The 13065-nt window shown below is 46.1% G+C and overlaps 1 protein-coding gene across 1 annotated transcript in view; it reads right to left on the bottom strand.

Annotated features, from left to right (window-relative positions):
• The window catches only part of LOC138510558 (serine/threonine-protein kinase MRCK beta-like), a 2015755-nt gene that overhangs the window by 294227 nt on the left and 1708463 nt on the right, over positions 1 to 13065 (bottom strand). The window contains exon 21 of the mRNA XM_069626316.1: positions 1268 to 1312. Within this exon, the coding sequence (XP_069482417.1) occupies positions 1268 to 1312 (45 nt within the window). The remainder of the gene's footprint in view (positions 1 to 1267; positions 1313 to 13065) is intronic.

Below are 13065 nucleotides of genomic sequence, written 5' to 3'. Positions count from 1 at the left end.
ACAGGTTCTGACGCCTCCTGTTTGCAGCTGTAAAAACGTATTCTGTGTAGGAGAGTATTCTCCTTGCTAGCAAACCTTTTGACTATTCTTCTCACAGCTTCCTTAAATACATCATCATTGTCGCCGACAACTGGCTCCGGGGTGAGACTTTCAAACACTCTTTGGCCCTCGACGCACAGGGCATTCAGTAGCATCACTCTGCGTCTCGCTGCCGTGTAGCCTGCACCACCCAGGGCCTCTAAATACGTGGTGAATAAGGGTTGCCATTGTGGACACGGAATGGCAGGCCTACTGGTGTTTGCAGGAAAGGCGGTGGTTGTGTTGCTCCTTGCATGGTGCCACGTAGGTTTCAGTGGTGATCCTCGTCGCCAATTATGTTGTGCAATAAAGGTAATGACACACAGGAGGCTGCTGAGTTGTTGGGGTGGCTTCTTTATTCAATACTCAACATCATCTTCTTAATTGCATGGTAAAACTGCTTCATATGAAATGGGCAACAGGCCCTGCAACATTGCTCCAAACAGTGAGTCTCAAGTCTCTAAATGGAGGCCTCAAGTTGGTCCAGTGGAGGAGCACACGGGAGCCAATGTTGCTCCATGCCTTCTCTCTGCTCCTTCTGCCGCGCGGGAAGCGCAGGGGCCGCACTTCCGCCTTTCATGCGAGATCCCGCGAGACCAGGAGTCTTGCGATATCTCAACACACCTTTTTCTATAATGAGCGTAAATGAAAAAAGCACAACCTCTGAGCTTTTTTCATTTGGGTCCATTCTTGAAATCTGCCCCCCTGAGACTTAACGTACATTTGTTTATATTTGTTTTTAAGTTATTTAGCTATATGTTTTTTTGTGTAATATTTTGAAATAAACAACTTCATTGAATGGAGAAAATGTGTTGTTACATGCACCAATACAGCCCATTTTGCAAAAAAACGTTTTTGGACGATCCAACCAATGCCTCTCTCACAGCTTTTTTAGATGATAAGGTGTGCCTGCGGCCTTCCTCCACTTGTGGTAATATGAGGCTGGTTACACCAAGTATTCCAGGGTATCAGACAGACAGGAAGACGGGTATTTTAGACCGCAGACAGATAAACATATATATTTTTGAAGTTTTCTGTAACTTGCCCTATGGTATTGCAAAGAGTAAATGGAAGTAACTGCTGTATGTGGGTTTTTGCAGAACACACGTGCATGGATCAGATCTTCACAAAAACACAAATAAACAGATGCCATTGATTTCACTTATTATTAGGAATTGCTATTACTCACGTTCTTGCAGGGGAGAAAACATGTCCTCCAATGAACCCATAGGACCTGAAAGACAAATTCATGCATTAATGTCAGGAATGGACAAACACATCTGTCTGCAGTAAGCAGAGCTGCGTCACCTCTCAACTCCAGTCCCTCCTCACCTTCCTCATTCAATGAGGTACCTTTATCTTATGACAAAACGTTTTTATTAGAATTTCTTTTTTTAAATGTTTGTTATTGTGTTTTATTGGTTAAGTTTAACCTTTAACACATACAGAAAGAGCACTACAGATTAAAGCAGATGATGTACTAAGCATTTCTTTACAGATTCAATTAAAATACACAAAGACACAAAATAATGCTTTAAAAGTAATCCAATGCAAATTCCTTTTACATTAATGATACAAGGTTCTTTTATATCTCTTGCCCCATATAACAGACATTACAATTCAGCACTGTATTATCACCAGAATAAATATGACTCCAAAATGTATCTGTAGAAATAAAACCACCATCATAGTCCAGTCTTCCATAGCCTTTTTCATAGAAAGGTGACATACATGTGGTAGTACAGCCAATTTTCTGTAAAACTCAAAAATGTGAAATATATTATATATAATATATATATTTAGTAGCAATATAAGCTTATTAAAATCAATTAAATCTTAATAATAAAAATACATTGAATTATGATTATTATAATCACTTAAAATCTTCAAATATAATAAACAATTAAAAATCATCTTACGTGTTAATAAAGTGATTAAACCCAATTCATTACATATTGCTTCAACCGGGAGAGAGCTAGAAAGACACAATGCTTTCCGCCAAAGCCTACCCTCCAGACTACTAAGCCAACTGACCTCTGCTGCATTGAAGATTAACAGACCATGTCAAATGTTTGGAATAATACAGGATTTTTATCAATATAATTCTATCGATTGACCGCCTTTCTTAAAAATGAAAGAACGTATGGCTTGAAATTTGGATGTAATCTTATTGGTTATGTACTTCATCATGATTTTCTTACTGGTGATTTGTATTCCAAGATAAATATAACTATCCACTTCCTGTATCAGGGTGGATTGAATATGCCAGCAATATTTCTTTATGCTACACCTATTCTTTTTGAAAGTCATGACTTTTGTCTTATGCAAGTTAATCGTTAATTCATTGCTAATAGAATATTCATGCAGGGCGGTTTGGTCAAGAATGACAATGTTATTTGCATGGGACAACCAGGATATGGGGTGATAATTAACACGTGGGGGTAAATAGCGCAACCATTCAAGGCGTTATCCAAGTCTGCTTTGCAAATATTAAATAAAATGGGCACTAAGGAACATCCCTGTTTTAGACCATGATTTACATGGAAAGGTTTATTTATAAAGCCCCCCTGGTTAATGCTTATGCTGACTCTATTGTAAGAATACAATGCTTTGACAAAAAATTAAATCTGTGTGTATAATACTCAGTCTTCCAAACTCCTATTAACAGTGTCACACGCTTTAGAGAAGTCAACATAACATATGTAAAGTGTTTTGGCTTTGTCAATCATAGTCGCACGGATGAAGTACATCAAATACCATAGATTATTCAGGGTGCCAAACCCTTTCCTAAATCCGATCTGTTGATTCTTAAGGATATTTTCCTTATTTAATCAGTCATTAATGTATTTAAGCAAGAGTTGTGAGAAAATCTTTTCACTGGAATCAATCATGGCAAGCAGGCGGTATTTACCCTGGGAATCTCGGGATCCTTTCTTATATATCGGTACTAGGATAGAATCATGCCAACTATCGGGAATGGATGCAGTTTTAACTATTTACCAGAAAATTACACAAAGTACCTGTGCCCATATTTTAGGTTATTTCTTAAGGAGGGCATTAAGATTCACAATAATTGCCATGTCATCTATATCTAAAAGTGAAGATGTCTTTCTCAAGAATCACATCAGAGCAATCGTCCGGCTCAAATTCGTTTTCTTTATAATATAGATCTAAGATGTACCTCTTCAATGTGTCAATTGGAATTAGATTAAGGTCACATTTAGTGTGGCTCTGGTTAAACTTATGGTAGATTTATCAAAATGTGCGTGAGCCTTGAGATTTTAAAGCCAGGTACAAAGTCTGCCCGCAGGCGAACATCATAGACCCCTTGTAATCTTGACCAATTTTTAAATTTACCTCTGAAGCTTAATTTGGGCCTGTGGAGAGTTATAGTATACCACATGTTTTTTAATGCTCCTAATGTCATGCCGCATACCTTTTCTCTTTTGAACCAATATAGGATCATACAGTACTTTGTGATCTTTCCCATTGATTGTCACTTTACTCCCAAGTGAGGAGGCATTATATACAAGGTGCAAGTTCACAGTTGAATAAAAATGTTTCATATCAAAATTAATTATGGCATCGTCATCAACGAGCAGAGGCAAGAAAAGATAGTTGAATTTCTTCAATTTACTCTGTCCATTTTAGTTGATTCTCAGTTGAATTAACTAAGTATTCACACTCTAAACGGTCATGTTTGCGAGTAGGAGATGTTTCAAGTGCAAACTCAACCACCACATGGTCACTCAAGGAGTTAGCAATTAGTTTGAAGTTCTTACAAATCTCAAAACCTGTGAGGTTAACCAATGCAGTGTTAATGGACTGCTTAAGTCCATTTGTCCAAGTGTACTTTAAATCCTGGTCATCTGAGGTGATTATCTGGGACAACTGTTGTGCATGGATGAAACTGGTCCATGAGGACTTGTCCCCAGTCAGTTCTTCCTTATCACAACCTATGAAATGTGTCCCACAGAAGTTATCCAATAGGTAATAGTCCTCAAACATATCATGATCCCTTCCATTCTCAAAAGGTCTATGCTGATTTAAATCCCCAATAATAAAGTACTTAGTATCACTGTGTGTGAGCTGCCATGATACAATTATTTGCTCAATATATAGAAGGATCAAATGTGTTCTAACATTACCAGGAGGGTAATATACTGTGATCATTAGTATAGATTCCAGAATACCATTTATGGTTACTTCAATGAGGACAGCAATAGCAAAGTGGCAATTCAAACCCTGTGAAAATTGATCAGCCTTCAAGTGAGAGGGTACCCCAATTATATTACCACCAGAAGGGTGACCCCACCCCTTCCATTGTGCATGATGTTCAATAATCATGTTGCAACCAGGTTTCCTGCAAGAGGAAAATATCAGAGGTTATCAGATAGGTAACACCTTCAGTAGATTGAGTAAAATATCTAAAGCCTCTTGTGTTCCAGGAGCGAAAGGTAAGTCTGTCTGTCCAGCTCATCAGTATTTAAAGTGGGCAGATCATATTCATTTTTATTATACAAAGTATCCGACCTGGCTTCAAGGGTTGCACAGATTTTCATTTGCACAGATACTATGTCATTAATTGCGCCTTCTGTCAATATATTAGTAGATAGGCAGGTTTTGACTTTTCTTTCATTTTTCTTAGAGTGGGAGGGTTCAATGCATTTAACAAAATCAAAGCCCATTTTCAGAAAAAACTGTGATTGAGCCAGGATTAGCTTGGTTATAATTGGTGATACTAGATTAATTATCACCCAAATTTGCTCCATTCTAATCATGAGTTAGCTAAATACAGGTAAAGTCTTCTGATGTAATCTCTTTTAGCAAAGGTATTTGATGTATTAGTTCTAGAACATCAGAGCAATTCAAAAAGGGACTTTCTGTAGTTACATAGGGGTCAGTAATTAAAAAAAATAATGTTTTCATCTCACCCTCCATGAATAATGTTGGGAGTTTGGGAGAGATGGATAGTGTCGTTCTTCCAATATCAGTGGTTTATAAAGTGGTTTGCATCTCTGCCAACGGATAAGCAGTTTGGGCTATAGAACAATGCACCTCCTTACTATGAGCGACAGTGGGGACAGAGTCCCTTGGACTGCCATAGACTTGGTCTGGCTTCATGTTAGAGAGATGTTTGGCCTTAGCCACCCAATACCCATCATTTTGTTTAGTAGACGGGTGGGGGCATTCCTCATTATTGGGAGCTGAGTCTCTACTACCCTTCTTTACCCATGTTGTTAATATGTTCCCTTGTTTTAGACTTTCACCTCCACCCCTTGTCTTCCACTGGTTCCTTGCTTGGCCACCTCTACTGGTTCTTAAATAGAACCCACAGCCAAGAACACATCCTATTATGAGGCGATATGCCGTGAGGTGGCGGGCCCACCCTGTGGGTAACGGCCCGCCATCCAAGTTAAGAGCCTGAGCGAGGGGCATATCGCTATTAGCAACTGTGTAGAATGCTATGCAGGTGCTAATGGGTTTTGTAAAAAAGAAAAAAGAAAGGTATGTTCTTTCTGTGAACAGGACGACTTGCAGCATTAGTTCACAGAGAGAAAATATTCTACCACATGGCTGCCATGGATTGGGAACTCGAGGCTCCGTATTGAGCCCCTTGTCCATTTCCATTGTGGCCAGAATGGGAACGGGAGAAGCAGCCGCTGCAGTGGTGGGACTCGCTGCTGCAGCGAAAAACGAAAAAGGTAAATGGGATTGGGGGAAGGGATTTTTTTTAAAAACAGGGGCGGGTGAGGGGAAGATGGCGGCTGGGGGAGCCGGCCATCAGGCAACATAGAACACAGGCTTTCACTAGTAGTGTCAGTCCACATTCCTAGCCACCTGATTGGCTCCCCTGCCCAAGGTGCTAATTGGAAAAACCACAGAATGACACAGTGGCAGGGTGTGCAGACATGTCGAAGATTCTGTCAAGTATGTTTTATATATAAACGCTGCTTTACCTACCATAAAAGGAAAAGCGGAATTGCTGATGTCTGCAGCAGAGCTTGGTAAATTCTGGGTTTGCAGTGCAAGAATGTTACAATGGGGAATTGATGTGGCAAATTGAGTAGCTTAGTTTATCTACTCGACCTAAGAGAAAGGCATTCGACCCACAAACTGGTTGGCATAATTTTTTGTATTGGAAAAACATGGAGGCACTGATACTAAGATGTTAACCCAAAGCAGGTCCACCACTTAAGACGCGAGTGCACGTTTGCCCATAAGGCAAGTTTATTGTACAATCAGCTGGGAGGAGCTAGGTGACGCAGTAGAGTCAAACTAACCAGTCTCCCTGAACCACACAAACACTTCACATTATATACATTTTGCAACAGTTAAAACACACCCACATATTTTATTACAAATCACCCCCCACACATGATTGGTCAAACCAATACAAAAAAAATACAATCTTCTCTAATTCCCACGTTGTCATTGGTCACATTTATCTAACTACCATCATCAGCTCATTTGTCCATGGTAGGTCATAACATCATCACATAGTTACACATTTAAAGACAAACGCAATTCATTGCAAGTTCCAGCTGATCTGGGATCTTCTCAGCCAGATGTGATGCACATGGTTTGAAAAGACACATTAAACAATATGGGGAGGAGAAAAATAAACATTCAAACGTCCTGTCATTTGTTTCTATTTGATGGTTCAATAATTCAACCTTACATGCTACAGCTTCCATTTTATGACCAATACCATTAATGCTGCTCTTTAGTTTGCCCATGATGTCAGTCAAACGGGTGTTGATGAGCAACAGTGGTTCACCTCCACTCCCTGCATCATCTGTCTTGTTGGACTGTTATTGGTTGGTAGATTTGTGGGAGCTATATTGTGTGAATGTATCTATCTTGCACTGTTGCACTTGCACAGAATCTTGTTATGCAGCAATGAAGTCACAATCAGAATGCCGACCCCTTAGTTAATAGCTGCAGCACACCCCTGAGCAACCTAGTCAAACAGGATCATCAACTTAATGCGAAGTGAACAACTTTCATAGTGAGAGGTGTAAACTTCTGTAAGTGGTGAGCAACTGCCAGCAGACTCAAAGCAGTCTAGTTTGGCAAAAATGACTAGGCCAGTAACAGTTCTCCTATCCTTAAACTCTGGATAGAAATATATATATATTATTGTGGCTAAGGTCCATCCATGAAGTGAAATAAGGCATTGTTGTACATATTACATGGCCTGCGGTATCGGCCTTGTAGTTATGGTTAAGTTGCTAAACTCAGGGGGGCGTGGCCAACAGTGCAATGGAGTGGACGTGTGCTTTCTCTGCTCCCGTGGCCGCAGCTAACATCCTGCTCTTATCGCCTGATTTCTGAATCCTTCGTAACTCCTAAACACCCTAACCGACAACCGACATCCTGAGGCAGTAGTTGACTGAGAACTGGTGAAAACCGTAACTGCAGGCATGAACTTGAGACGTGTGGAGGTTGCGCGGAACCGGGGCCCGTGCGCCCAAGATGGCAGCGCACTGTGCTTAATATGGCCTGGAACACACGCTACGAACAAGATCTCGTTGGTCCTGACTTCACTTGAAGTGCGCCCAGAGTGATGTGAAGTGAGAGGAGGCATCTCCCTAAACAACACAGGGGCGAACACTGCTCCTCGCTACCCATTGCCACACGGTGATTGCAGCGATGAGGAAAATAACAGACATTCACACAAGCCCAGAGAAATCATCACCTGGGGAACACAGCCCACGAAGCCAGGTGGACACAGCATTGGGGGACCGTGGAGGGAGCTTGCATTGGACCGGGGATGAACCTGGTGCTTTGCTGAGCATCTGCTTCACAGCACGCTCACCCGGGCGCAGCGCTACTAGTCGCCCGGTCGGGCGAGGGAGGAAGAGGTGCTGGGACCACCTAACCAGCAGCTGCTCACCTAGCCAACTGATCCAGTGAGTGCCCCTCTCTGGACCCTTGTGGCATTGGGCCTGACCCACACCCGCCGGAGCCCCCTGCCTTAATCCGCTGCAAATTGCGGCCCAAGCTGCACGTGAGCGGTGGGATACGGCTGCATGAATCTCCCCGCGGCTAAAATACGCGCATCAAAGGGGGTGAAGATCTACCAGAGGACAGAGACATAAGATCTGCCCTCGAGTGCAGTGGTACATCGCCTGCACATAGGTACCCCTCTAGCTGGTCCCGATCCTGAGTCCAGTGACCTCAATCAGTGCCCACATGGCCCACTGGGCAAAAACACCACAACACACGGCGGTTGCACCAAACAGGGCCACTGGCCTGGAGACACAGACCGCAGCCGGTAGCATTACGGAACAAGGGTGGCTGAAAGGGACCAATGGCACCCCGCCTCCAAAACCAACGGACCACTAGTTGTGAACCAACATACAGGCAACAAGCCGGAACGTACACGTTGTGGACCACAGCCTACCAGAACCGCAGCCCGACACCAGCGTGTGAACAGTGCCTCTCCCTTCGACCCCCCTGCAGGTGGCCTACTGTCCTGTATTAGGAGACGGCTGGTGAGGCAGCAGCAGTAACAGCACTGGGACGGAGGCACCTCCACACAACCACTGCGACCCCCGAAGTCGGGGTTAAGGAAGTCATAGTAGGAGAAACTGTGGTGCCGACACCTAGTTAGGACTGGGCTGGGACGATTGCACAGTGTAGCTGGAGCCACGTGATAGAGCTGGTGAGGGGCGCTGCGAGAGAGGACACACTCTACTCGTGGCCGCTGTGGTGCGACATCAACGTTATAGGACCACAAATATCCACACTCGACCTGCAAGAAGAAAAGCACCTCACATCGGAGTGCCCCGCTTGGTGCTGGTGCTGCGCAGCACAGACCCGGGTAAATCTCCTGCCTGGCGCTCAACAGCTGAAGCGATAGTCTGCTGAGGGAGATCGATATTGGGCATAGCTGGGTGGCTCTGGTGTGGTGATAGGCAGGCCTCCAGTTGGTGCGAACCTACAGTCCCAGGAATTACTGGTTGCAACGAAGAAGGGCCCACCGGAGACATACTGTCTACAGCATGCAAATACCTCCCATGGGGTGGTCTGAAGAACCAGCGCTCAGTGAGTGGTAAAATATGGGCCCTGATCTCCACCTTACTCACAGATCCGTTTTATAAAACATGTGGCGACAGTTGCTTTTGCAAATCTGCCCCCATTTCGAGGTGTCCCACTTGCAGCCTGCCACAGAGCGCGAGTCGTTAAGCCTAAGCACAGGCATACAGAGCTCCAACGCATTGGCAAAACCTGGGCCTCATTACGAGTTGCCCGGTAAAACCGGGTTCATTACCGGCATGCCGGAATGAGCGGATCCATGCTTGTATGAACCCGCTAATACCGGGTAATTACGAGTGCACGAGCACACGAGTCACCCCATGCCGGTAGTGGCAAAACCGTCATGCCAGTAACGGGCCACCAACCCCCCTATACTGGCATTGCGGGTACTGCCCATTCCGTAACCGCGTCATAACAACCACTAAACACCGGCACAGTAATACCGGCACAGTATTACCGTGGTCGCAAAAAAGGACCTGGAAATTACGTCATCGCGTCGGAACGGGAAATGAGCCGGCGGCCATCTTTAAAAACACAATCCATTGCCATCCTCCATGACCACCACTACACTTGTGTTGTTGTGTGCCACAACTGAAGCAGGATGTCGAAGGCCACCAGTAAATCCTCCCAAAGGAAGAGGAAGCAGCGTTTTTCTGATGCTGAACTGACTATGCTTGCCAACACCCTCGAACAGCATGCAGACACAATCATGAGCACAGATCGCAAGCATGCGGCACAAACCGGAAAAAAACAGGTTTGAACTGGCGGTCGCTCAGAGGTGAGCACCCCAAGGAGTGTACATGACTGCCGGAAGCGCTGGGACGACCTCCGCCTCCGGGTCAGGAAGATCCTTGCGGAGAACAGGAGGGCCGCAATGGCGACAGGCGGTGGCCCACACTCCCGTGTGAAGCTCCCCGCATGGGAGGAGACTTCAAGTGCATTCATTGACCCGGAATCCATAGAGGGAATAGGAGACCAGGAGTTTGGCGCTGCAACTACCACAGAGGAAGGTGAGTGAACTATCACATCCACGTATACCAAAACATGATGTGGCACAAGTGAAGTTAGACTAGGCAAGGCAATGCATGTTCCAAGGCTACATCAACACATCCATAGAATGAGTGCCACACCCTGCACCACATGCATGCTGAGTTAAAATCCCAATCCCAACAGAGGTGCAACATGGCCCAACCATGCCCATGGGACCCACCACACACACATCAAACCAATGCTATGCCACCAGCCATGCATTGATTGCCAACATGTCCCCTCAGTACACCAAATGCCACACACCAGAAATGAAATGATGCCTGAATGTATGAACATATTACACTGCAATACATCATAGCTGCCATTTGACAACATCACTGATGACCTGCATCTCTTCTATCTCCCAGGCACCGATGAGGAAGGTGGAACACAGGACAGGGGTGCGAGTACATCCAGTGCACGCAAAGGGACCAGGGCCACCGCCACCCCCCCATCCAAGAAAATGCCTGCAGCAACACCCAGTGTGCCATGCAAGGCATCAACCCTGCAGAGGGCACCTGCAGTGACAGAACCGCAGCAGGCACCCACAACAGTGGGAGCCGTTCCGCCAGCCACCACGGACGTTGTGTCCACAGAGGTGGATGATGAGGCTGGAATCATGTCTGGAATCCCCACCCCAAGCCCCATTGCCAGCCCCCACCCACCTGCGGAGTCTGAGAGCCTGGACGATCTGTGTCTCCATGATCAGACCTTGGAGATCAGACATTGGGATCTTCCAGGAGGACAGTGCCCAGGACGAGGAGCCCATGCAGGTGCCTTCCACCACCCTGCCAGCCACCACCCTGCCAGCCACCAGTACACCTGCGGCCGACACCTCCTTCGAGGCTCGCCTGGCAAGGGTAGATGCCCGCCAAGAGTCAATGCTGCAAATCATGCATCGACAGGTAGACGCTGGAAATGAGGCTATGAGGGCCATAGCCACGGCCATAGCAGCCAATACAGCTGCCGTGGAGGCATCTACGTGTGCATTCAGGGAGTGCATGGGGTCACTGACACAGGCCCTTCTTGCCAACATCCTGCAAATGCAGCGTCAACACCTCGGCCCAGCCATGGGACTGACAATAGACACCTCCACTACAACAACCCCTTCCACCTCGGTGCAATCGAGCCCTGTGCGGTTAACGCGCAGGAGCGCACGTCGCTCGGCCATGGCACCCCCAGACCCAAAAGTCTCGAGGAAATAACTGTATGGGCAATGACAATGTGAATAACTATATTGGTGAAGGGAAAACTGTTTGTTGCACACATGGTGACATTTGGGATCTGTGGCGTGGGTGAGGGAGTTTGTTGGGGTATTATCTGGGGTTTGTGGGGTGGGTGAGGGAGTTTGTTGGGGTATTTTCTGGGGTTTGTGGGGAGGGTGAGGGAGTTTGCTGGGGGAGTCTGGGAGGGGGGAGTGGGCACATTTTTGCAGTTTTGAATAATACACAAGTTGTGCGAAGACAAATCCATGGCTGGACATTGTTATTTTTCGTGTGCATCCATTTAATGTGTTACGGTGTTCAGTGCCCAACTCCCAACATTCCCTGTGTGCATGTTCATATTGGCCCAGTGTCTGACTGACACAAGTCTTTCATAGTCCCTGTGTTTCAGAAGTATACTTGAATTCGTGCTTGCCGTACGGCAGGGCCATCCCGTGCATCACGTACTGGCAGTGGGGCTACTTCACCTCCATCTCCGTCCTCATCATCCTCACCCGGCCCATGCATGTCAATGTCAATGTCAATGCATGTCAATGTCAGGTGACAATGGTACATTTTTCCGGACGCACATGTCGTGCAGCATGACACAGGCCATGGTGATCTTTGCAACCTTCTCAGGCCTATATAGGAGTGCCCCACCAGACCTGCTGAGGCAGCGGAACCGCCACTTCGACAGGGCAAAGGTCTGCTCAATGACAACACGGGTACGGGTGTGCACACGATTGTACTCCTCCTCATGGCCATTCTGCGGGTTAGGCACAGGGGTGTGTAGCCACAGCCTCAAGGGATATCCTCCATCACTTGCAAGCAGATTCAAATATGTGTGTGTCACTCTGAACTTCCGTAATTCAGGGAGCACAGTCATGCCGCCAGCTATTTGGTGTGGCCATGCTCATGTCCCTGTTAGCATGAAAAAATGTTATCTAGGTGCAATCTGTACTGTCATGAGGTGTGGTGGTCTGGTTGGCATTCAATAGATGATGCAGGGTGTAATCATGCATGCTGAGGCAGATATGCTGTGGTAGTGCAACAATGTTTTGACTCCAATTCATGCTGTTCATTATTTACTATGCATGGTCACACTGCCCACATAGCCACACTTGCCGTCCTGTTTATTCATGCATTGCTTGCCATCACCATGGTGGCCTGGTTGTGCCTCTTACTTGTTCTCATTGATATGCATTATTTGTGATCTGTGGCCCAGTGAAGTGTCATGTACCGTTTGACTGGTTCAGGTCAGGAGTGTTTGGCTCTGCATGCATTCTCCAATCACCGGCTATTCCGACCCAGGTGCAGTATTGCCCCCCCCCCCTCATGCACACATCAGTACCCCAAAGCACTGCCATGGGACGGTTGTGCAACTCACCAAGCAGCCAGGCACGTGGTCCGGCATGTCGCTCCATTTGATGGGGTAACGTGGATTTACCCGGTAACATGGCATCATGTGTTGATCCAGGAAATCGGCCGCAGCAATGGGTGATGATCTTCCTGGAGTCACATACCATTTGCACATTGATGGAGTGGTGTTGTTTGCGATTGCGGTACACGGCCTCTATGGCATGGGGGACTATCAATTCCACATGGGTGCAGTCGATGGCACCGACACAATTGGGCATGCCTGCCAGTGCCTGGGAGCCTACTTTGGTTTTGGCTATCTCCTGGGCAGTCCGTGGTAGGGATATGTGGGTTC

The sequence above is a fragment of the Ambystoma mexicanum genome, chromosome 6p (assembly GCF_040938575.1).
Source record: "Ambystoma mexicanum isolate Mex_15411 chromosome 6p, UKY_AmexF1_1, whole genome shotgun sequence".
Taxonomy (NCBI): domain Eukaryota; kingdom Metazoa; phylum Chordata; class Amphibia; order Caudata; family Ambystomatidae; genus Ambystoma; species Ambystoma mexicanum.
Note: the sequence above shows the minus strand (reverse complement) of the source record. Positions and strands in the feature narration are given on the sequence as shown.